At 42.5% G+C, this 26,896-nt stretch overlaps 1 protein-coding gene across 2 annotated transcripts in view; it reads right to left on the reverse strand.

The window, feature by feature from the left end:
- Positions 1-26,896, reverse strand: part of LOC307032588 (long-chain-fatty-acid--CoA ligase 1-like) — a 40,041-nt gene that overhangs the window by 9,459 nt on the left and 3,686 nt on the right. The window contains exons 1-14 of one of the 2 annotated variants that reach the window (XM_079670679.1): positions 21,118-21,210; positions 17,584-17,898; positions 15,935-16,049; positions 14,006-14,070; positions 13,099-13,200; positions 11,375-11,474; positions 10,898-11,073; positions 10,480-10,512; positions 8,081-8,132; positions 7,630-7,703; positions 6,482-6,559; positions 6,214-6,348; positions 3,871-4,005; positions 3,259-3,354 (exon numbers count right to left, since the gene is read on the reverse strand). In XM_079670679.1, the coding sequence (XP_079526805.1) occupies positions 3,259-3,354; positions 3,871-4,005; positions 6,214-6,348; positions 6,482-6,559; positions 7,630-7,703; positions 8,081-8,132; positions 10,480-10,512; positions 10,898-11,073; positions 11,375-11,474; positions 13,099-13,200; positions 14,006-14,070; positions 15,935-16,049; positions 17,584-17,778 (1,356 nt within the window). In that variant the 5' untranslated portion in view covers positions 17,779-17,898; positions 21,118-21,210. Of the gene's footprint in view, positions 1-3,258; positions 3,355-3,870; positions 4,006-6,213; positions 6,349-6,481; positions 6,560-7,629; positions 7,704-8,080; positions 8,133-10,479; positions 10,513-10,897; positions 11,074-11,374; positions 11,475-13,098; positions 13,201-14,005; positions 14,071-15,934; positions 16,050-17,583; positions 17,899-21,117; positions 21,211-26,896 lie in introns of those variants that run through there. The other variant, XM_079670678.1, reaches the window with a different exon arrangement.

The following is a 26,896-nucleotide window of genomic DNA, read 5'->3' on the forward strand; positions in this document are numbered from 1 at the left end:
TAGGCGTATTATGGGGTGTCATCAAATTCCGTTGCCATGGCGACAGATCACTCCCCATCAAACACAATGTTTGTGATACTGCTGTAACTCCTGTGTACGTTGTCCGATCGGCCTGAAACTTCCCACGTTTGCCAACGGCCGAGTCCTCGAGACATCTGCCTGACGTCGACGTGCGGACAACAGCCTGCGGAGCGTCGAAGACCCGCTCAACGCTGCTCGCAGCTTTAATTATTATTATTATTCTTCTTCTGATTATTATTTGAATACATTGCGCGCACTTTTGACCCCCGCAACATATGTGAAAACTCACCAAATTTCGCATGCGCATCACAAGTCATGAAAATAGCGATGTGTAATTGGTACCGGAACTTTGCGTAAAAGACCACGCCCACTTCCGTTTTTAACGTTAACTCCCCCTACTTTAACTTTCACGTAAACCAACGAAACTCGCTACGCATATCTAGGGTGCGGAGACGAGCAAAAAAGCCTCTTGGAGGGGTATAAAATAACGTACAGGAAGTCGGCCATTTTTAATTTGGTGTCGGAAAAACGCGATTTATCGCGTTTTTCGTCCTCCGTACAAATTTTTATCGCGTTCGGGACTTTATCCGAACGACTCGAAATTCGTCAGGTATTATCTCGAGACATGGGCGGCAAATTGTTATCATGCAGTTTTTTGGTTTTTCGCACGGCATGACCGTGATTTGGCGCCAAAATTCGCGTTCGCTCGATGCTAGGCGGTCCCTTGCCATGGAACACGATGATGGCATAACGCCAACTGAAATACTCAGAACGCCACCAAACTTCACATGATGGTTAACACTGCGGCCCTGAACAGCTCTAGGTCAAATCTGATGTTACTTCATTTGCCATTACCATGGCAACGGATCCTTCGCCATTAAACACGTTGTCGCTGTAACTCCAATGGACACGGTCCCATCGTCCCCCAATCTTCACTTTTATATCACCTGTCCATGCCTCAACAGCTCTACGTTAAATATGAAATCTCACCATTTGTCGTTTCCATGGCAACGCTTCCCTCGCCAAAAAACCTGGTCTTTTTGTAATTCAATGGAAAATCGTCCAAACGGCACCAGACTTCAGACTATCATTAATGGTCCGGCCCTCAACAGCTCTCTCTCAATTAGGGGATGTCAACATATGCCGTTTCCATGGCAACCCATCCTTCGCCAAAAAATACGATGTTGTTGTAAGTCAATGGAAAATCGTCCAAACAGCACCAAACTTCAGACTATCATTAATGGTCCGGCCCTCAACAGCTCTACGTCAATTATGGGATGTCATCATATGCCGTTTCCAAGGCAACGCTTCCTTCGCCATAAAATACCATGTTGTTGTAAGTCAATGGAAAATTGTCCAAACGGCACCAGACTTCAGACTATCATTAATGGTCCGGCCCTCAACAGCTCTATGTCAATTATGGAATGTCCTCATATGCCGTTGCCATGGCAATGCGTCCCCCGCCAATAAAACTGGTGTTGTCGTAACTCCAATGGACAAGGTCCCATCGTCCCCCAGACTTAACTTTTATATCACCGGTCAATGCCTCAACAGCTCTACGTGAAACCCGAGATCTCACCATATGCCGTTTCCATGGCAACACTTCCCTCGCCAAAAAACCCGGTATTGACGTAACTCAATGGAAAATCCTCCAAACGGCACCAGACTTCAGACTATCATTAATGGTCCGGCCCTCAACAGCTCTATGTCAATTATGGGATGTCATCATATGCCGTTTCCATGGCAACGCTTCCTTCGCCATAAAATACCATGTTGTTGTAAGTCAATGGAAAATCGTCCAAACGGCACCAGACTTCATATGATGGCTAATGGTCCGGCCCTCAACAGCTCTCCGCCAATTATGGGATGTCATCATATGCCGTTTCGATGGCAACGCGTCCCTCACCAAAAAACCTGGTGTTGTTGTAATTCAATGGAAAATCCTCCAAACGGCACCAGACTTCAGACTATCATTAATGGTCCGGCCCTCAACAGCTCTATGCCAATTATGGGATGTAGTCATATGCCGTTGCCATGGCAACAGATCCCTCGCCATGAAACACGGTGTTGTCCTAATTCAATGGAAAATCGTCCAAACGGCACCAGACTTCAGACTATCATTAATGGTCCGGCCCTCAACAGCTCTATGTCAATTATGGGATGTCCTCATATGCCGTTGCCATGGCAATGCGTCCCCCGCCAATAAACCTGGTGTTGTCGTAACTCCAATGGACAAGGTCCCATCGTCCCCCAGTCTTAACTTTTATATCACCGGTCAATGCCTCAACAGCTCTACGTGAAATCTGAGATCTCACCATATGCCGTTTCCATGGCAACACTTCCCTCGCCATGAAACATGGTGTTGTCCTAACTCAATGGAAAATCATCCAAACGGCACCAGACTTTAGATGATGGCTAATGGTTTGTCCCTCAACACCTCAATATGACAATAGTGAGTTTTCCCCAAAAGCTGTTGCCATGGCAACACACCCCTCGCCGTTAACCACGATATTGCTATAAGTCCTGTGTATATGGTCGAAAACTGTTCAAACTTTACATGTGTGCTAACTGTCAAGCCCTCGACACATATATGTGTCAGTTTTGAGATTTTGTCAAATTTCGTTGCTATGATAACAAAATGGTCTCCGTGAAACACGGTTTTCTCATAACTCCAGTTAACATGCTCCAAACGGCCCAAAACTTCACAGATCTGATAACGATGCAGCCCTCAACACATCTAGGCGTATTATGGGGTTTCATCAAATTCCGTTGCCATGGCGACAGATCCCTCGCCATCAAACACAATGTATCTGATACTGCTGTAACTCCTAAATACATTGTCCGATCGGCCTGAAACTTCCCACGTTTGCCAACGGCCGAGTCCTTCAGACACCTAGACACGTCGACGTGCGGACAACAGCCTGCGGAACGTCGAAGACCCGCTCAACGCTGCTTGCAGCTTTAATTATTATTATTATTACTACGACTGTTATACACACACATGATTATTACTACTATTCCTACTGTGGCTGCTGCTATATAAACACATGATTATGTTATGTCAAACAGACAGGAATATAGAAAAGGAAATGTCATGAAATGTAATGATTTAATAGTTAACTTCAGATTGTTTTATATTACCTGGGTATTCTACAGAATTCCAGGACATGTGATGTATATGATATGTGATATAAAGAGACGGAGCAATGTAGAACACAGTGAGCTGGTGTTTATTACCTGGCAGCCTATAGCAGCTCTGAGGAAGGTTAGGACCGTGGGGGAGATGGGAGCAGCTCCTGTCAGCATGAGACGCACACGGCCTCCGAGGCTGGCCTGTAGGGGGCAGCACAACACAAAAGACAACATCAACAACCGCCCATCATGTTTACCCCCCTCACCGCTTAAAATATCTGATTTACTTTCTTAACGTATATAGATCACTTTGATATTAATACAATGCCTTATAATACCTGACTGTCTTTTTGGGAGAAACTTTTATTTGGTTGTTTGGGTAATTGTCACCCCCAAATTGTTTGTGTAACCATTTACTGACAAACATTTTAATAGAAGGCAGGGTTTAACAGAAGAAAAAGATGTTGCTGGAACATATGGCCAAAAACAAAATCATTGGGGGTCTTTCAAGCTTTGGGTCAAATAAAAGTTACTACTTTACTTCAAAAGGCAAAAAGACAGCTGGAGTTGTCTGTGCCTTTTTATGCACATTAAAATAACTGTTCCACGGAATTAAGGGAATTTTGCCTATCAACGAACCCTAGTGAAACACATTACTGGACACATAGCACTGAACTCTACAGTGAGGTTCAGAGTTGTGCCTGGGCTGCTCTGTACCTGAACCTTCCCGAAGATGAGTCGATCCCAGATGCTGTCTCTCCTCACGATGCCTCTCTTGATCTCAGACTCCTTCCTCCTGTAGGCGAACCCCAGCAGCCAGCGCTTCAGGGAGGTGTTAGCCTGCCCGAAGATCTACACACAGACAGTAGCGTGGCGTGGGGAAAAAATTAGGGGAAGCCAATAATACGTCCTTTCTTTTGGGGTGGGGGGGGGGTGTGGTGGTCAATGTAATAACGTAACCAGATGAGTGATTACAGCGCCCGGTATCATTTTACACACATTTGTATCATACAGATGCAGGACTTACACACGCCTGTTATCTGACCGACAGGTCCGCACGCACTCTCCAGCCGAAACTCTAATAAGCATTCATTCACAAACTAAATCAGGAGACCTTTAACGTTTTACGTCCGGTTCGCTCCTTTGTTCCTCGCTGTACACAGCTCCAGTTTGGGCATTGGCCTGTCATCAGATTGTATTTGTTGTTGCTGCTGCAGCGGAAGTTTAGTACAATTATTTTTGATTAAATACTCCAAATCTCCACCCTCCATAATTGCACTTGCTTCAGTTGCTTGCTACTTTCTAACGGCGGTGAGAGTGGTGCAGTGACGCTATCTATCTTCTATCGATTAGATTTATGATTTGACAATTATAAAAGTAGGGTAGACATGTGGATATTATCCGACTGAACAAAACGTGCATTTATCTAACAGGTTCGTTTTCCACTGACCTTATTTTGAGCTATTTTCCAAAATCCTATGGAGAAATCCCATTGCTATTTTGTCGAGGGAAACCGAGCGCAGCTTACTTCCGCTTTTTGGGACGCGTCACTGCACCACTAAATTGATGCGATTTGATTGGATTGTGAGGCAAGGGAAGCCAGCCGCCTCTGGCTTCCCTTGGCATGGCCCTGACCAATCACAGGTTGGCAGGGGCATGACGTGAGCCTCATCTGATTGGTCAATCCCTCCATTGTTTTTTACCAAGAGAAACAAATTTCGGCAAGCCTCCTCTCGCAACAGAGAGTGCAATATACTGTTTCACCATAACATCTAGAGGGGCGCTGTTTCACTCTTTGTAAAATACTCAATGAGAATGGGGGAGAGACGGGCCGGCAGCAACACACAACAAAGAATTTCCGAAACTAAACAAAGTGTTTTTATTTATTTATAAAAATTATAACTACAATCCGAAAAAACAGGGGAAGCCTGGCTTCCCTTGGCCTCCAGGAGAAAACGCCACTACACACAGACACACACAACATTACTATTATCATCTTTAATGTTGGTCATTATTCAACTATAAAGCAAATAATCTGTGTGAGTGTGTCCTCCAGCTATTTAAATAACTGTTCATCTGATCTATGGTTGTATTACGGTAGATACCCATTGATTCTATACATAACTCTATATTTTTCACAAATAAACACATAAACACCTCAATAACTCTGTAGCTGTTATGCATCCTTTCCTCACATAATGGTAATATTTTCCCTGGGTTTTTATTTCCACTGAATGTATTTCACCAATTTTGCTGTAACTTTGGTGTGTTATTCAACTATGTCATGACAGGACATGAGTAGGACTTTTCCCTTCCCTGTAGTGTATTCTATAGACCCTATTTACACGGGAACGTTTGCGTTTGCGCAACAAATTTGTTTAGAAAAAGTCTTCCGTTCACACGCATTTGGCTCATTTAACGTGTCCGTTCACACGAGACCACTGGAAACGCCGTAGTACATATGCCGGGCCTGTAAGTGGCACTGTACTTCCGCAGGAGACCGCTCGAAAGCGCTGGAGACGCTGTAGTACATATGCCGGGCCTGTAAGTGGCGCTGTACTTTCGCCACATAATACACCAAAAGCAGCGAAGAAGACCCCCGAGCATGGTTGCCATTGTTGCCCCTCTGTTTATTGTCCGCGGTGGATTTAGCAACATGTAGTTCATGTAATTCTCCATGTCCACTTGTTGCTGATGGTTGTGGTAGAGGAGCTGTAGATTGTGCACTAACATCTGTAGCATGGTCAGTAGCAGTAGCTACTGACCATGCTACAGCAGTGAGCAGCAGAGGTGGGGAGAGGTGGGGCTATGGCTCATCGTTATCAGGAAAATTATCGTATAGGGCGTAAACACGGAGCCGTTTGCCCCCTCAGAGCGTTCCGTCCGCAGATCTATCCACCTTGGGACCCGTTATCGTTTGCAGGGTCCGCTTCCGCGTTTCCGTTACGGCTTTGTGTGGCCGAACGGGCTAAACGAAAGAGAAAAGTTGCGGATACAACCGTTTGCGTTATTGTGTAAACACTGCCTAAGAGGCTATTCATCACCGTTTTGCCCACTTACCTTATCATACATTCTGTTGAGGAGTCGGGGCACCACAGGGAACACAGTGGGCTTCAGTGTGTTCAGGTCATCTGACAGCAGACGGATATCTCCCTGGAAAAAGCCGATCCTGGCTCCGTGCACTATCATCACTCCCTGCCAGCAATTTACAAAAGATACAGAAGGGAAAAGTTAAAAGTCACCATAAAGTAAAAGAAAAAAGTAATGGACACACACACATAAATATTTAACAAATGGTGACTATAGGAACTAAGGGAAAATACAATACCTGGACTACTCTCTCAAACATATGAGCCAGGGGCAGGAAGGAAATATGGACATCACTGTGAGAAAACGGAGCACACACCTAAACACACACACAGGAATACAGACACACACACAGCAGGGGATGGGACAGACGGACAGGGAAACACACCAACACACAGACAGGAAGGAGAGCAGTCAGTGTTCATGTTTGTACCTCCACCACTCTCTCAAACATGTGGGCCAGAGGCAGAAAAGATAGCAGGACATCCTCTGAGGTGGTCTGAGCGTTAGACTGGAGAAAAGAGGGAAGAGGTTATAACGGTCCTCGCTCAGCAAACTAAGATTTATAACCTTTATCATTAGTTCTTCCTTTTGAATATGATGGTGGCACTGCTGGATCCTGAATCAACTGAGGGTTGAAAAAGGTTGATACAACAGGCGGGACCAAGACATGAGGCCTCAGTTAAATCTGGCAATGAACAACAGTTTACAGAAACTGACCATTATCTCCGAAATATAACTTCAAGTTTTAAATTGTAGATTTAATATACTGTTTTCTCCGTTGCTTTACTCCTCAGTAACTCTGTTGTAGCACAGGAGAAATATCAGCATTGTTAGTTATTAGGTTAGTTAGTTATAATAAGGCAGAAAATAAAGGGGAAGGAGGATGTACAGGAAAAAACAGTCAGAGAAGGAAATAATGAGATATGGGATTAAAGAACAAACGGCAGAGGTATAAGAGTAATGGACGAGGTAGAGAAGAAGCTATGGAGAAAATAGGAGGTTCATGAAAAAAACAGTCAAAGTAGAGAAGAACAGAATGAAGTAGGAGAGAAAAGGAGGTATAAATAGAAATTAAGTAAGGGGGGAAAGGGGGATGTAAAAAAAGAAAAGGGAGGTAGAGGAGAAAAGGAGGAGGTAGAGAAGGAATGGAGGAGGAAGGAGAAGAAAAAACGAAGTAGAGAAGGAAAGAAGGAGGTAGGTAGGAAAGGAGGCACATGACAAAATAATGCAGAGAAGCTAAAAATTAGGTAGAGAAGGAATGCAGGGACTAGGGGAGGGAAAGACGAGGGAGAGACGGAAATAAGGAGGTATATGATAAAAGGAGGTGGTGGAGAAGGAGATGAGGATAACAGAATAGTAATGGATGATATCACATCAGCGCCTCACCTCTGTCGTTTTGATGAAGGCCGAGCAGTTGGACACGACATTCCTGTGAGTCAACATCGCTCCCTTTGGGTTTCCTGGACACACACACACACACACACACACACACACACACACACACACACACACACACACACACACACACACACACACACACACACACACACACACACACACACACACACACACACACACACACACACACACACACACACACACACACACACACACACACACACACACACACACACACACACACACACACACACACACACACACACACACACACACACACACTAGAGATCACTGTCAGTGTATGTGGACAGTAGGATTTCAGGCAGTCATGGATATTACATTGTGTGTGTGTGTGTGTGTGTGTGTGTGTGTGTGTGTGTGTGTGTGTGTGTGTGTGTGTGTGTGTGTGTGTGTGTGTGTGTGTGTGTGTGTTTGTCACCTGTTGTTCCACTGGTGAAGCAGATGAGAGCCATGTCCTCAGGTCGTGGAGGCTGCAGGGAGAGCAATGGGTCAAACAGGGCCCCATAATAACACACAACATCATCGTCATCATAAGTATTCACTGCTGATCGGTCATCTACGCAGTGGTTCTCAAAGTGGGGTCCGCGACCCCCCGGGGGTCCGTGGCACTCTGCCAGGGGGTCCGAAAAGTTTTCAGATTCAGTAATTTAAATTGTCATGATACATTTTTTTCCATTTTTTTTTTTTACAAAACGCTTCATAGTTCAACAAATAATATTTAATTTTTTTAATCTAATATAGTTCAAAGATTACGTTCTAATCTACCAAATCTATACATTTAAAAATCAAGCGTGTAACCCGTTACCGTGGAAACAACAATAACTGGTACGTCAGTCAGAAAGCGCCGCTGCTAGCATCAGAGAGATATAACACGGCTAGCATACTACGAAGATGGAGAGATTTTTAAAACGACCGGTTACGGCTACAAATGAAGTAAATGAAAAACAAAAAACAAAAGTAAGGAAATACGATGAGGAGTATCTCCAGTATATATATGGATTTATTGAAGTGGAAGGGAAACCGAAATGTCTGATATGCCTGCGGTGTCTTGCCAATGAGGCGATGAAGCCTGCCAAATTCAACGGATGGTTAATATTACGTCTGTTTCTGCCAAAGCGCAAAGTTTAACTTTAAACCATTCTGGTTGGTTGGGAACCCTCATCCCGTGTGATGTATCCGGTTTGAGACCCCTCTGATTGGCCACTGTAAATGCCACTCCTCATCTCTCTCAACAGCGCTCTTATTATTGTTGTGAGACTCCCGCAGGCATGGCGGACTATGCGAAGCGATCCAAGGTCTGGGTGCACTTTTAAAAAATGTAGTGGTGATAGTGCAAGGTGCAATCTATATACTCAATTAGTTGCTTGCAAAGGGGGTGACACAAGCAACTTAATGAAGCATTTGCAACCGAGACACTCATTGAATCTAAAACGGTGCTAGCGATACTGCTAGTGCTAATAGTGCTAGCGGGCTTCAGCCGCGCCGTGTGTAAATGTGACCTGAGCGAAGGATCGCAGGCATGTTAGCTGCTGCGCACGGGTAATATGTTTTGTTTACCTGGGTGCAGTCTTGCAGGCACATCCCCTTGTCTTTTTTTAGTTTATTAACACCAAATTATTGAAAAGTATCGATAAGAGTATCGAAAAATACCGATACGATAAGCAGTACCAGTATCGATAAAATCCTGATGCCTGGGACTGGGTGTGCCTCTCTCTCTCTCTCTCTCTCTCTCTCTCTCTCTCTCTCTCTCTCTCTCTCTCTCTCTCTCTCTCTCTCTCTCTCTCTCTCTCTCTCTCTCTCTCTCTCTCTCACAATGTGCAGTAGTGTCCTCTTTTCGTACCATGATATTATCAGTTATGAATTAGTTTTTCACTGCTTGAGAAAATGGACTTGTGGCTGAGAGCACTGTTGTGTGAGAGTTGGCAGCCCTGTGAACTCGCTTGACATTATTATGTATGAAACTGCCAATCAGATGTATTTACTTATTAATCGAAGGGGCCAGAACGCTGTTCTGGATCGTTCCGGCCCACTTTGTGTGTGTGTGTGTGTGTGTGTGTGTGTGTGTGTGTGTGTGTGTGTGTGTGTGTGTGTGTGTGTGTGTGTGTGTGTGTGTGTGTGTGTGTGTGTGTGTGTGTGTGTGTGTGTGTGTGTGTGTGTGTGTGTGTGTGTGTGTGTGTGTGTGTGTGTGTGTGTGTGTGTGTGTGTGTGTGTGTGTGTGTGTGTGTGTGTGTGTGTGTGTGTGTGTGTGTGTGTGTGAGCAACATAAATGTCAATGCAATCAGCTTCATGGACTGCCTTAAATCACTCCAATAGTGTCCAGAGCTGGTTGCCATTACAAGTAGTGGTTTGGGATTGTAGCAATGCAGTTGCAGTTGTTTTGCAATTTACTTGATATATGTTGCAATGCAGGCATGTGTTCAATTGTTTATAGCCTGCATTTATTTTGTGATTATTATTAATTTTAACTAAGAGTGTTCTGAATTGCACTTCAAATGATCACTTTTCTCTTGATTTCCCTTTGATATTTTGTTTAGGTACAGTGTTATTTGCAGCTAATTGATTGATTGTTTTATGGGTATTCTGTGTTGAGATGGTGCAAATATTTTTAATACATATCTAATATCTTTCTAATACATTTCTCTTGTGTTGTTCTTTCACATAACTAAGACTATAGAAGTGTAAAAAATAGGCTATGTCAGATTATTCCAAGGGACATGTCAAGTCAAGTCAATTTTTATTTATATAGCCCAAAATCACAAATCAGAATGAGGGGGTCCTTGGTGTATTCTCTATATTGTAAGGGGTTCTTGTACTCACCATTGGTTGGCGATGGTTAGCCTTTCCAATAGCCTGAGCAACAGGAGAAAAAAACATCAATGAAGCAATTGTTGAAGGAATAAAGTGACAAAAACACTACAATAATAATGAAAATCTAAATCTAACTAAAATAGGGACAACAGAACAAGAAAACAAGCAAGAATACAATTAATTAAGTTAATTTAAATGAGAAATTGTATTACACAAAAGGAAGTTAGCACGTAAAGCACCAAAAGGACAAAAAAAAGATAAAACTACAATGACACATAAAAAAGGGAGAAACTAAAAATATCAAGAAAAAAAGACAGACAGGGGAAGTAAACTAAAATAATGTCCAAACAACAACATAAAAGAGAACATTTTTCATAAATCAATAATTGAATACTTAGAAGGAATAAAGAGTGAGCTGTCTGCTGACCTCCATCTCCTGCAGGCTGATGATGTGGACCCCCGCCTGCTGGCCCCTGCTGACCAGGTCAGCACTGGGGGCCCCCATCAGGACGATGGTCTTCACTGAGTGGGTCCTGTCCTTAACACAGTCCAGCACCAGCTCCACTTTCTCTGCCACGTCACACAAAACAGTCGAGATGGAAGCTACACACACACACACACACACACACACACACACACACACCACACACACACACACACACACACACACACACACACACACACACACACACACACACACACACACACACACACACACACACACACACACACACACACACACACACACACACACACACACACACACACACACACACACACACACACCATTTTTATAAACATAAGAAGTTAGGGTGAAATTTGCACATTGGACTACAATATATAAAAGGTATTTTACATTACAAACAATGGTCTAATTGCAATAAAGTGTATGTATGTATCTTACCTTTGTCTATGATGTAGAGGATAGCTTCTGTGCCCAGTGTGTCGTACAGAGGCACCGACACCAGAGAATATGTGTAACACGCCAGCTCACTGATGGTCCACTACACACACACACACACACACACACACACACACACACACACACACACACACACACACACACACACACACACACACACACACACACACACACACACACACACACACACACACACACACACACACACACACACACACACACACACACACACACACACACACACACACACACACACCAAGTCAGAGCATCTCCAGAGTTCAGATAAATTATGCCAAGAGTGGGATAAATGTTCAGATAAATTATGCCAAGAGTGTGATAAATGTCCACGACATTAGTTGTTGAGACAGTTCATTGAAAGCCATAAAATGTTAAGGTCATGTTGGAGTAGAACTTTCCTTGGAGAAATGCTCATTATTGGAAAATAATGGGTGTTCAGTATAATGCTATAATACTTGGTATAACACAGTAATAACAGGGTAATCCATGACTAATGAAACAATAGCAAGTCAAACACTGAAAACATAATAAATAGACTGTATGCACTGAGTGGTGAATGCAGTAACTATCACATGTTTGATATCATGAATACTTTACTATGACTAAAGGATACATGTTGTGCTTGATTCTAACAGCTAGACATCACAAAATGTCAATGTGTGGCTGATTGTGAGTTCTACCATACGTCTTCATTAAAAGGTAATGAATGCATAGAGAAAAAAGTTCAAGCATATAAGAACCATAGTTATTTAAAAGTTAATATTAATAATGTTGTCATCCTATTTTATTTCTAGAGTGGTGCAGGGATTACGTACTTTGTAGGCCGACCTGTACAGTAGGTTAGCAGCGCAAGGGCTCCCTCGACAAAAAGCAATGGTATTTCTTTTTCCCCACATGTTTTGATAAGCTCACATTTAGACGAGGGAAGTTGTAAAGTTTGCGGGGTTTTAGGACTCATTCCTGCACCACTCTATTTGGAGGATAACCAAGCTTTAAGTTCAGGAACCACAGTTCCCCTAATACTTTGAAAGATGTACCCAGGATATAAAATGGTACTATGGGTTCAGTGACTTACGCTGTGGCCTAGAAATATTTGTTTGCTTCTAATTTTAATATTTTGGCAAAATAGCACTGAAAAGTATGCTAAATTAGTGTTCAGCAGTTTTTGTTTGTTGACTTCCTTTGAGACTATTGAAAAAGAAAACAGTTTTCTGATGTCTTAAAGGACATTTTGAAGATTATTCGCAATACAGTGGTACGTTTACTGGTCTCATTAAGTCACTCTTTAGTAACTGATGTTTTTTAGGACACAGAGTGGGGGCTTTACAGACACATTGTTTGTTGAACAAAATGTGAAAATTCCTTTAGCTTGTGTTGACCACAGACCTTGATAAGACATCTATCCAAAAACACTTTCAAAAAACCTTTGAGGTGGGACGAGGGAACCAGGAGTGCTACAAGGCTAACTCACTTCCGGGTTTTAACATTCCAGCAGCACTCTTATAGATATCCGGAATAATGATGACCTGGGAAAATGTAAGTCACACTGAAACAAAAAATATCCACAAGTGTCTACTGTATGTGTTGGATCATGTTACCGATGTTACTGAGTCATGACTCAGAGAAGGAGTGTGATTTTGATGCAAATGAGCTGCCCTTTAAACAGGCCCTCAGGGTACAGTCAGTACCTCGGGTCTGTTCTGAGAGAAGATGCCAATGTGGGGGTCTGTCGTCTTGGAGTGTCCTTTGTGAAGAAACGCGGATCCCAAATTCTCTGATCGCTCCATTACCTAAAACAAGGAAACACACACACGTCAAATTGAATTGGCTGCCGGTTTTACAACAGTTGTTCACTCAGGTGGTGCTGGAATGCTCCATTAATATTTTACAATGTTAATCAGTCAAGTTAGATGTATGTTTGACCAGAAATAACAGAAAACAATCTCCTTAATGTTCAACAAATTATGATAGCAATCTAGTACTGTCAAAGGAAACACATTTTAAATATGCTTTTAAGTCACCATCACCTCATAGAAATACTACAAATATTAAGATGTTAATTAGATGTATTAACAACACGAAATACAAATAAATAAATAAACATTTATATAAACAAAGATTTAAGTAAAACATTTTAATAAAACAAATAAAGAATAAAATAGGATACGCATTTTAAATGTTATATTCACATTTAGGTCACCAAAAGCTCATAGAAATAGATTATGTATTGCATATTATAATGAACTTTTCTTTTCAAATATTATAAAACCTTGTTTAAAATAAAACAATGGAGAGTTGGTTATGTTGGTATGTAACTGAAGAGTTGAATATGGAGCGAACAAAAATTCACCTGGAAAAATATAGATGTTTTTCTTTTGAAATAAACTAAATCTATGAAGTAGAAAAAACCCTGCCTTGTGAGGGCCAAACAAAAAACTCACTAGATCCCACATATCCAATAATGCCATTCAATAGCATTTACCACACAACTCTTAAGAAACTAAATATAGTTACTGTGTGTCACCACTGTTTGTTAGCCTGCACCCTTTACAGCTTTAATGTTTTACGAGCTGAGCTGCTCACGGTGACTCTGACCTCTCTGTAGGACATCCACTGATACGGCTGTTTGGGTTTCCTGGAGCCCAGGAATGGGCCGTTATCTGGAGAGACAAAGGGGGGGGGGATTTGTATATATTAAAACACCCTCTTATCACACATGCATGCTGTACTCTCCTGCTGCTGACACAAACGGAAAAATATGCGACACTACAATATTGATAGTCGTGGTACTGTAAGGTCAACATACAAAAACAGTATCATCAAACGCAATTCAACTCTCTCATTTCAGGGGAGAGAGTTGGAAACCCTCTAAATAACCATTTATTTCGGATGAAGATATCCCGGACCTTGCATCTCTTGTGCAAGCAATTACTGAACTCTTTATTAAGTGTTTATTACTTGTCAAATAGAACCGAAAGTCTCAACTTTATTATTTGTGTCATTTGGATTGTCTATGTTGTGATTTTATTGTCTTTGTTGTATCTATTAGTGATGTTACGTATTGCGCCGAGGCTTCGGAGCGTGTGTCGAGTAATCCCCGAAGCTTTATTTGAAGCTTGTATCGAGGCTTGTGTCGTTTTGGACCAGTGACGTCACCGATGACAAACAAAGCCTCGCTGCCTTTCGATACCACGTGACTGCTTCAGAAAGTGCTTTAGATCGGTTGAACCACAACGCTCATATTACCCATGGATGTATAAGGACGATGTTACCCCTCCTGTACCCGGGCCCGGCGGTGACACGATGGAATTAAGAGAGCTCAGACCCTCACTTATACAGAGGTCGGAACATGTCATAATTATAAATAAATAAAAGCATCAATAAAAGTAGGAATAAAAACATCAATAAATAAATAAATGAATAAATACAGGAATAAGTAGTATACAGTGTTTTCAGTCAGAATCAGTGTGTGTGCTGCGGCTCAGCTGGAAAGCAGTTGACTCACAACCGCAGGGTCCCTGGTTCAACAACTGGTCAATACGTCATGATATACCCGACCAGCATCTGCCAGACGACATTCCAATTAATACGGTTTAATCATTTAATAAATACTATATCAATAATTAGTATAAATTATGTAAAAATGTGCAAATATGCAATGCCAAACTGTACTGTGCAATCAAGCTATTAAAGTGCAAACTGTTCACGACCAAAGTGCTGAGTGACATTATTTCTGTGCAAAGGGAAGTTGTTTCATAAAGTGCAAACCCAAATGTGCAATATTACAAGGCCCGAAGCCGTCTGTCCATAGTAACAAAGTTACTTTCGTTACAGTACGCCTGCTGATCTTTACGGTGGCTTACAGGGAGAAGCGCGTTACAGCGGCCCTTAACACTTCATTAGGAGAAATGCGCTGCAGTTTCAAAAACAATGCAAATATAAAAATACAAATGTGCCAAATCACATGCAAATGAGGAACCAATCTTCACCAACCTGACAAAACATGTGCAGCGTTTTGTCAGTATATTTGCAATGACTAGGTTAACGTGCTAGATGACAGCAGATGCAAAAATATCGGAAGAAATCTTGTGATCACATAGCTCAAATAAGCTAATAAAATTTACATTTTAAGTTTTCAGTGACAGTTGGCCAACATTATTATCCCTGTAAACAAGCGCTCCGGTCCCAGCTGTGTGCGTCACTTTTTAGAGTCCCCGTTTCCGTTGTGTTTTGAGCTTCCTGCAGCGTTACGTATGCAGCACTTTTAGTAAATCCTGCCCATGTCTTGTCAAGTTGGTGAAGTTCTCCATTTGCATGTTTTGGCACAATAGTGTTTTTACATTTAAAACATTTTTGGAAGTGCAGCACGTGTTTTGGGCCATTGTAGCGTGTTGGCACATGTCGGCCACCGTAGATTCTACTCTGTTGCTCTCCCAAGAGCAACATTTATTCCCCATTATGCAAGGCAGACAGACTGTCAAACTATCAAAAATGAATTCATATATTTATGTGTTTGTGACTTACTGGAGACTCTGACGCCTCTGAGGAAGCACTCGTACATTGTTGTGGCGTCATCGTAGAAGTGTGTGATGTTAGCGTCTCCTTTCAGCAGCACCGATCGGCGTGCCAACTCTCCACCCTGATAAAACAAATCAATGTAATCTAAGATTGATCTAACAGATATTTATTTAATCATTCATTCAAACATCAGTTATAGTCTCTTAATCATTCACATCAAGTTTCAATTATTTTAGTGTTGTTATTACAGTTTAGTGCAGTGTCAGATTGTTTCCCAATAGAGTGGTGCAGGAATGAGTCCTAAAACCAGGACATTAGTTATTTCTTTCACACTTCTGCTTCCTCGTCTAAAAGTCAAGGTTTTGTTCAGATTCCTGAAATAAGGTCTGCACAAGAAAATAAATGTTCACCTTTTGTTCTACGACATAAAATACGTCAGTAAACACCCTACTGGTGAATGTCTGAGCTTCTATGTGTCATGGTTGTTTGCTAGTGACTAAATGGCTTGTTGGGGGGGGGTCTCTGTCACTGTCGAAGCTTCTATCGCTGTCACCTGACCTGATGTGTTGCACCAGATGCTTCTTTGTGAGTACAATATAGGTTACAACAAAACTTGACTTCCTCTGTGATCTGCCGACGGAGAAATCATTGTGAAACAATGGCAGCTTGTCCTGCCTTTGCACTTAAATTAATAATTAACACCTGGTTCAGTTGGTTTTGAATCAGTTTTTTTATAATGGTTTTCTTGGGGCTTTTGTCTGGTCAAAGCGAGAGCACTTAAAGAATTGCCTCATTGAAAAAGGGAGGGGTGTACAATCCAAACACTTGAGTCAGGGTTGTTCCTGTGTTTGAATGTTGCCACATTTAGAGCAACAGCCCTTTACTGAACCACCGTATGTACAGCGTAATACCTTCGTCAATGTTCATACATTTGATTTCAACAGTATTTTTCAGTGGTGTTTCATTAGCTGTCACAGTATGTATACATTATTGTCCTACATCTGCACTTACAGGAAAGCTTGCTCTTTTATTTAAAGTAGTACGTTAGTCAGAAGGAGTCTGACATTTGTCTTGTATCAATGCAGCTCCATATGAAACATAAACAATGGTAAATATATAAAGAGTGCATATTAATTAATTGATATTTGTATTTTGTGCCTCTACTGTGACATGTTTATATACTTTAAGGATCAAAAATAAACTCCCCCGGAGGGAATTTTGGATTTTGGCCTTTGCAGACCATTAACATGCACAAAAATCTACAAGCACACTGCAAGAAAGGGAAAACCTCATATCATATTCATAATAGGGCCCTTTTAAGACAAGAAACAATGGAACAGAAACTGAACATAACATTTTATTTGCTGAAGACAAGATCTTTAATCTGGGATTAACCTCAGTTTACATTTTTGGATTGGCTGGTGCACGAAAGAGTGCTCAAGTCTAACCTTATTAAATCGTGGGACCCTGTGTCTTTGGTGGACCCTTTGATTTAATGGTAACAATTCATATTCACTTTTCAGGTCGTGGTTGGAAGCAGAAACAGAGGGTTGACCAACAAATTTAGCAGATTGAGCAATTTGGACCTAAAAGAGGTGGCCAGAGATTTGTGTTTCTTCTATATATTTGAACCTACAACCCGATGTGAAACCCACCTGAACCTCCAGGGACTGCATGCGGAGGTCGCACACTGGCGGGAGGGCTTTGGGCCGGGTTGCCAGGTAGTATGTTGTCGCGGCAGCCACCGCCCCCACGCTGACCAGCACTGGGGTGGAGACGCTCTGGATGTACTGGCTGACATCATCCAGATCTGGCATCTTCAGCTTCCGCAGGAACTCCTGTCCCAGCATGGTGAGGTAAAAGTGTGTGTGTGGAGTGGTAGTGATAACACAGAGCTCTGGTTGAGGTGAGGTAAAGAGTGTGTGTTAGAAGAAGGAGTGCGTGTGGTGGGCAGCAGGCCAGGAGGGGACCTGAAGAGAGGGAGAGAAGGCAGGTCATTCATTTTTTTAAATAAAATCTAGGATCTAGGATATTTGGACTTATTGCACCATCAGCAGCTAAAAGCCCCTCAAACTGTGAATTCAGAATCCATATCTTTGTTAATGCTGATACACCACTGCAAATATTGTGATAAACACATCTTTACATATTTATTGCTATTAGATATTGAACAGTGTGCATAGCTTATCTTCAAGTGCTTATGTATATATAAATAGTAGTATTCCATTTTTATCTTTTTTTTTAACCTTTTTAACTTTAACTTCTTATGCTTATATAAATACTTGTATTATATCAAAATGTTAAATATTTTATTGCACTTTTTCCTTTAATGTCTTAAATATTGTTATGTTATTGCATTCTGAAAAGGAGCAACTGTCACAATATTTCCCCCGAGATACATTAAGTATTCTGATTATATCTATACATTTTTAGGTGTGTTACTTTTAACCACCAAGCGAGCGCAGCCCTAATTCAATTATTAAGCATACGTGTAGTCGTTTCCTCAGTATATTATATATACATATATATATGTATATATATAGTATATTCCTCAGAAATAAGATAAACAGTGGCACCTCTGTTGATATTACCGGTACTTCAAAATGAAAATGGAACATTTCTTTGATTTTTGAAATGACCTTGCTAACGTGCTCATTGGAACAATGCTAACACAATGTTATTTAGAAAGTAATATCCAACAGGTACATCTGCTTATTTCAAGCTGCTCGCTGCATGCTAATTTGTGATAATCAGCTGTAATCACAGAGAACAGCTAAGGTTTAAGGAAACCTCATTATTTTGGAGGTATTACGTCACATTTTGATCTTGTTCACTTCGCTATTGGAATGGCTATTCAAGTCAATTCAGGTTTTGCTGCTGATGTTTAACGATATCCATTTTTGATCAAACTGTCGCCAACCCAACACAATGGATACAGTTTACATTGGAATTACCCTCTTCGGTATAGAGTGGTTAAATGATCATTTAAAGTCAATGAAAAGTTGGTTTGAAGTTAAAGTAAAAAAAAAACATGCTTTTGGAATTATTGTATTGGTATTATTATAAACAATTAAAGACTCAAGCTGATTCGCTCCATCAGGAGTGTGTGGTTTGATTTCAAATGTTACATCTTGTGAGAATAAGTATGGAACATCTTCTTTTCTTTTGTTTTATTGAGCTTGTCCCTTTTCAAACCATTGGGAAAAAACTGACATCGGTCCTATGGAGAAACAACCAAAACTAGACTGCATTCTTTACATTACAGAATAATTGGCTCATTTGTATTCCTTTGTTTGGTTAATCGTAAAATGTCTGAAAATACCACCAAAGGAGTGTGTTTGCAGCGTTCTCTCAACTACGAGTACTTTGTCCTGCAGCTACTAATGTAGAATAATGACGGATGCTCACATTGCAGTAAAGTTATATGATATAATTAACAGGTTCTCTGGGGACGAGTCTAGCCGGTGTCACGTTCCCAGGGTGTGCATTTTTTGTTGAACAGGTTCTTCTCAGTGTTGTGACAAACACACACAGTTGAGGTGCGAGAGCTGTTTAAGAATAAACAGATTAGAAACACAGTCTGAACACAGCGTCCATGTGAACCTTGAGGGTGAGGACGACCTTAGGCCCAGATTCCATGTCAACAATACAAACTGAGAGACGTCAGTTATTACAGAGGACAGCATTGATATGACACCAAAGTTTGGGAAATCAAATGAATCCAATCAGTTCAGCTTACAAGGGAGCACTCGTCTGGTACTGTTACTCCTCACTCTGATGGGAGGAGTGTTCACGGATGGGAAATGTGTACAAAAAGCATTCAGAGACTTACATGATCAGAAATGTCTCATTGGCAATAGTAATGATGAAGCCTTCTAAAACAGGTCTGGTTGCTTCTCCTCTCATTTGTGTAATTGTTGCATAATGTAGCATCCGTAAAGTGGTTCACTTATATGAAATCCATTGTCAAGATAGTTAATTGTTAACTATTGTTATAATAGTAAAGGCAGAGTAACTGCAGCACATGATTTAGTATTCTTTATTTTAAGGCCCATGCTAAAATGAGCTACCAAAAGCTATTGGCCATACCAACACCAGACCAGGTATGAGTGTAAGGAACTAATGTTTCAAACGTTTCACTTGTAATGGGAAGATCATCTTGAAACTTTTTTTGATTTTTCAAGTTTTTCAAACTGATATTGCGCTTTTTGTGATAATTAAATATGAAGAGCCTGGACCGCCAGATAGCTCAGCGCAGTGTTTCCGCCAGGGGGGCGTCTTGCCGTCATTTGACAGCCTTATTCAGCTCGGAACAGCCTGAACTCGAGCCGAGGGCGTCCCAAAAAAAAGATTGCTTGAAATGACGAAAAGGAAAAAGGACAAGGACATCAATCTGTTGGAGGGGCAAAGGAGCCTATTGGGATTATTTTCGGAGTATTGAACCCACGGTGCCTGCCACAGGACAACACGGAAAGTGCGCAATTTGGACGCGATGAGCGGTGGAGCATGAGCGTGAACTGCGACGAAAACTGAGGCTCCGTGGTAAACTGTGGTAAAAAGAGCCGGCTCTTCTTGTTAGTTAGCCGAGCCAAATGATCAGACTCACTAAAAAGAGCCGTAATTCCCATCACTAACGTAAAGAGATATTATTTACTATAAGGGACGGCTCAATTCAAAAATCAAGTCACGTGACTCTCTCTCGGGTGGACGCCCTCTCAGCCCTGATCTGGCGGAAACACTGGCTCAGCGGTTAGAGCTGGCGGCCCATATTCAGTGCCTGCTGCTAAGTTATTGTTTATCGCAATCATTTCCAGGAACATTTATCGTCCAACAAAATTAATTATCGTGACAGGCCTAATCTCCTTTTAAGATTGAATTCTTAATCCTAGAGTGTTGGGATTGCTTCTAAATCTTTTTAAACTATAAGAGAAAGCGACCTCCGCCAAGGCTGCTTCCATAAGGTAAAATAATGCATGTATCTGTCTTGTGCATAAATATGCTTGAACAAGTTACTGACAAGTAACTTGAGACTTGGCAAGACTTGCCTGGTATGGTATGCATCTATAGGCATAAATAACTGCATACAGACTGTTGACAAGACGACCAGATTGTTTCCATCCTCTACGAGTACAATGCAGAGCTATTCCTATCTTCCAGCTCTACTCCTATAGCATCTGGTCCTTACTCACCTGGACAGAAAGCAGCTGGGACGTTGTTGTTGTTTCTGCTGCCAAAGCAACCGGCTCACTCTGCTTTCACGAGGCGGAAGCACGGATACATTCCTGGCACAAAAAACTCTCAAAGATCTGCTACACGCTGATGTGTAAACTCAGCTAATCTACCAATCAAAGGTCACACCAGCTCCAGGGAGGGCTCTGATTGGCTGGTCGGGACAAGACATGTGGTCTGATTGACTCAATACCATTAATGAACTTATCCATTGACAAGATCAATAAGATGGTAAAAGTGTGAGGACCAATCATTGTGAGATTTGGATATGTTTTATAATTGCTGTTATGTTATACCACAATACAGCATTGTGCCCACCCTGTCCATTCCGCTCTACTGTCTTGTTGTAGTTTCTATGAATAGAAATCTTTGACTTAGTGCCATGACTGAAGTAGTGTCCTTCTCTCTTCACCTTTCCCCCAGTGACCTGAGGTGGCTGCTGAGATGATTAGAGAGTGAGACTAAAGCTGATCAAAGGGAACCGGTGTCCACTTATCTACTTCTGCCATTGTTTATTCTCTTATTGTAACGGCTCTGGGTTAAGAGTCCATGAAATAATATCTTGATCCATAAAATGTCCTGAAATACTGGGAAATGTGATTAACAATTACCTTCAGGTATCCTCTTCAAAGTGCATGTTTTGTTTGACCAACTATCCAACACTTTGATTTTGAGTTCATTGTAACAAAAAACAAATAAGTTTGTTTGATTTCATATTGATATCGTGCTAAAAATGTACAATTTCAGAAGTCTTTCTTTCACTTTTTGGAATTGCATGTTTTGTCTAGCTAACTGTCCAAAACTATAGATCAGGGTTCGGCAACCTTTTTGATATGAAGTGCCATTTAAAAAAAAAATTGTTATCAGCGTGCCAACGATCGAGAATTATCAACGGGGGGTTGAGGAGCTTGACGCTCGTCAACTATAAGCAGGAGGGCGCGGGAGCCTCGCTGCGGGGAAGAAGTGTGTGGACCTGTCAACGCAACTTACATGATGCCGAATTTAACAAAAACATTTAAATAATTGGTTTAAACGGCATAATAATAAGGATGATCGTCCGTTCTGTGATTCTCCAGAGTACACATGTTATGATATTAGGGTCATGCAGAGTGAGATGAGATCGCTGTCCCTTTAAGAGATAGAGGGGTGTGGCTTGTGCATGTGTGTGTGGATGGTAGAGCGAAAGTGAGGGAACGTGTGTATGTTTCTGGAAGTGAAACGAGGCAGCAGAAAAACAGAGGTCTGTGATGTATTTTGTGAAACAGAAGAACAGCTAAATAAATGCAACGGCCTCCCAAGAAGAGCTCGCCTCTCTCCAGTCATTTAAGCTAAAGTGGGTTATTGAACCTGAAGCTTGTTGCTTCTGCCCTAGTGATGGGAATTCCGGCTCTTCTTGGTGAGCCGGATCATTTGGCTCGGCTCACCAAGAAGAGCCGGCTCTTTTGGCTCCCAAACGGCTCTTCAGTTTACCACATATTATACCTTTTAATTCAATTAAATGTAGCCATGTTTTGACTAATGAATGATGTATATGTGTACACATATATCACTTAAATTATTCAATACATCCTTTGAGAAGGAGTAGCAGTAGATCCTGCATTTTAGCCATGCCTCATTTCGCTCTATTTGCTCTTTCCAGCGCTGTTTTTGCAGGGGGCTGATTCTGTGAGCTGCAGCTGACCACGCCCCCCTGCAGGAGAGGGGAGCATGCTCTGAGATCAGCTGCTGGGCTGTCAGAAGAGGGGGAGAAAAAGAGATCTCCCTCCTCCGTGTTTTATTCTTATAGAAGTAAGAAGATAATACTTGAACTCCTTCACTTGGGGTAAGGACTCATTCCCTACTTGGAGTGGACAGTCCATCGGTTTCCTGCTGAGAACCATGGCCTCAGATTTGGAGGTGCTGATCCTCATCCCAGCCGCTTCACACTCGGTTGCGAACCGATCCAGTGAGTGCTGAAGGTCGCAGACCGATGAAGCCATCAGAACCACATCATCTGCAAAAAGCAGTGGTGCAATCCTTAGTCCACCGAACTGCAGACCCCCTCCCCCACGACTACGCCTCGAAATCCGATCCATGTATATTACAAACAGGATTGGTGACAAAGCGCAGCCCTGGCGGAGGCCAACCCTCACCTGAAATGGGTCCGACTTACTGCCGAGGACCCGGACACAGCTCTCGCTTTGGGAGTACAGAGATTGGATGGCCCTGAGTAGAGACCCCCTCACCCCATACTCCCGCAGCACCTCCCACAGTGACTCCCTGGGAACCCGGTCATATGCCTTCTCCAAGTCTACAAAACACATGTAGACTGGATAAGCGTACTCCCAGGCACCCTCCAGGATCCTTGCGAGAGTAAAAAGCTGATCCGTCGTTCCACGACCAGGACGGAATCCGCATTGTTCCTCCTCAATCTGAGGTTCGACAATCGGCCTGACCCTCCTTTCGAGTACCTTAGAGTAAACTTTCCCGGGGAGGCTGAGTAGTGTGATGCCTCGGTAATTGGCACACACCCTCTGATCCCCCTTTTTGAAAAGGGGAACCACCACTCCGGTCTGCCACTCCTTCGGTACTGTTTCCGACTTCCACGCAACGTTGATGAGACGTGTCAACCATGACAGTCCCTCAACACCCAGAGCCTTCAGCATTTCTGGGCGGATCTCATCCACCCCCGGGGCTTTGCCACTGTGAAGTTGTTTGACGACCTCAGGGGAGGGAACAATGGAGCGTGAGATGGGTCGGAGAATCGGAGCAGCGGGAGCGGTACTGCAGTCTCTTTACCGCACCGTTGTGACGAAAAGGGAGCTGAGCCAGAAGGCAAAGCTCTCTGTCTACCGGGCCATTTTCGTTCCTACCCTCACCTATGGTCATGAACGATGGGTCATGACCGAAAGAACGAGATCGCGGGTACAAGCGGCCGAGATGGGTTTTCTCCGCAGGGTGGCTGGTGTCTCCCTTAGGGATAAGGTGAGAAGTTCGGTCATCCGGGAGGGACTCGGAGTTGAACCGCTCCTCCTTCGCGTCGAAAGGAGCCAGTTGAGGTGGTTCGGGCACCTAGTTAGGATGCCACCTGGGCGCCTCCCTAGGGAGGTGTTCCAGGCACGTCCAGCTGGGAAGAGACCAAGGGGTAGACCTAGAACCAGATGGAGGGATTATATCTCTTCTCTGGCCTGGGAGCGCCTTGGGATCCCCCAGTCAGAGCTGGTTGATGTGGCCAGGGAAAAGAAAGTTTGGGGCTCTCTGCTGGAACTGCTACCTCCGCGACCCGACCACGGATAAGCGGGAGAAGATGGATGGATGGATGGATGGATGGAAGTAAGAAGATAAGTAACGGGGCCGAAACCCTCCTTTTTACGCAGCGGTCCAGACATAGACATCAAACCTGCGACACATATTCAGTGTGCAGTTACTTTGGCATTAGGGCAGGGATATCAAGATACTTTCCAAGGTTTGACATCATGAATTGTGCTACTTTTAAAGCAAGCAACGATGTTTTCAAATCTGTAATCAAAAAGCTCCTCAAAAACGCTATCGAAGCAGTTCCTGCCGTTGCTACGTTAATTCAAACAGTAACAACGGACTATTTTTCTTAGCGGATGCATTTTAATTTAAATAAATACATACAACGATTTGTATTAAATCAATAAAATCATTTTCTAAATCCATAAAAGCATTTCAAATAATATTGGGAGTCATGTCGTTACTCTGTTGAGAATGTGGCCTTGTAATAAACGGGATAATGTGCACATTGCATAATGTGCCTTCTTGCTAATCTAGATCCCTCCGCAAAAAAAACAAAAAACCGGCTCGTTCGCGGGCGCGAGCCGGCTCCCGTCGTTCACTTTTTGAGCCGGCTCGTTCGAGACCAACACATCCCTATTCTGCCCTCCTCGACTACGGTCTGGGAGCCGACAGGAAAGTTCAACACACAAGATGGCCAGTCCGCCACTTTGTAGCATATTATTTCGATAACAGATGAACAGATCGCCACTGGGCTTTCAACTAAATACACAGCCACGCAAAAACTGCAGCATTTGTACAGCTCCTTGTGGGTACTGCAATTAGTGAAGTGCTTTCCTCCGTGGTGAAACGATCAGCACTGCACCACGGAGGAAAGTGGCAGAAAGTCACCGATAAAGAGAGCAGGGCTGCGTTGCGTGCATGGCTTCCTTCTGCAGGTAACAGGGAGACGCGCTCTGGCGGCGGTCTCGGTCAGGATCCAAAAATACAATTTAAATATTTTGCACACTTATTCCACTTATTCCTCGTGTGCCACTGGTTACGGTGCCGCGTGCCAGGGGTTGCCGACTCCTGCTATAGATAGTTAGTACATTTTAAACAGAAAAAACTGCACATTTATATAAAAAATGCCATACAGAGATACGGACATACCAGTGTTTCCCCTAGGATGGAGTCATAGCAGCATGTGGGCCCATCATAATATGAGCGCGGAGCGCGAGGAATTTTTTAGTGTGTGCGGGTGCGAAGTGCGCTCCGCCAATTTGTTTTTATGTGTCAGGACAAGAAAGGCTCTTGAGGCCTAGTACCAGGGCCGGTTCTAGACAATTTGCTGCCCTAGGTGAGATTTTAGGCGACATTTTATATGTAAAGAATAAATTAAAAGTCTCTACAAAAGACAAATACACTACAAAAACAGAAACTTATTGACATAGGTAATATACGTGAAAATGGCTTCAAATGTATTCAGTATTGTATGAACATGTTTGAATTGGGGGGTGGACGTCACATCCTCTAGGGGGGTCCGGGGGTATGCCCCATTTTAAAGTAAAATGCTTCAATCTGGTGCACTTTGAGCACACAATTACTAGAGACCTGATCTAGGGAGCAAAACTCTAAAACGCCCATATGAAAAAGATCGGTTTACATTTTAATAATCAAATAAGTATGTAAACATAACCAATAACCTACCGTAGCCAATAACAAATAAATGTAGCTTATTTTATTTTTGTTGTTCATTCATATCTTATCTAGTTAACATTTATTTATTTATGCATATTTTTGTATCTCTCAAACTTTAAACGATATTTTTGGTTTACTGTCCTATAGTATACATTGGAATGATTTCAAACCTGTTTTTATTTATCCTAATAATTATAAAGGAGTGCCTTGGAAATATGTGTTTACATAATTTGTGGTCAAAACGTTTGAGACCCACTGAGATAACTTAGACTAAAATTAACTATCTAAATAATCAGAGAGTCCTTTACCTCACTGAGCCTCTCAGTCTGACAGGAGAGCTCTCCTCCACCCTGGTTGTAGAAACATCTACTTCTTATATCCGTTAGCGCAGCTAGCACCACATTATAATAACAACAGCGCTGGTACCGGTGCGCCCTCTCCCTTGCTCGCTCTCTCGCTACCATGCTCGCACTTTGGCTGTGAACTGCGGGCGCCTCATAAGCCAACATCCCCAACTTTCATCACTTACAGCGCCCACCGTACAGAGTAGGGATGCACCGAATATTCGGCCGCCGAAAATTATCGTCCGAAAATGGTTAAAAAGGCCCTTTCGGCCGAAAGGGTTCTAGCACCGAAAAAATATCACCGAATGTCAGAGAACAGGGTTACATTGGTAAGCTAACGTGTTGTTGTGATGACGTAATCAAAACGCGGCGACAAGCACGGCGCGCGAACATGCTCGCGGCTGGCTCACAGCCAACATGTCTGCCGCTTGGAGATATTTAAAAATATCAGAGAAAGAGGCGCGGATTGCGATTTGTA

Source organism: Notothenia rossii (assembly GCF_949606895.1).
Source record: "Notothenia rossii genome assembly, chromosome: 3".
NCBI classification, from domain to species: Eukaryota; Metazoa; Chordata; class Actinopteri; order Perciformes; family Nototheniidae; genus Notothenia; species Notothenia rossii.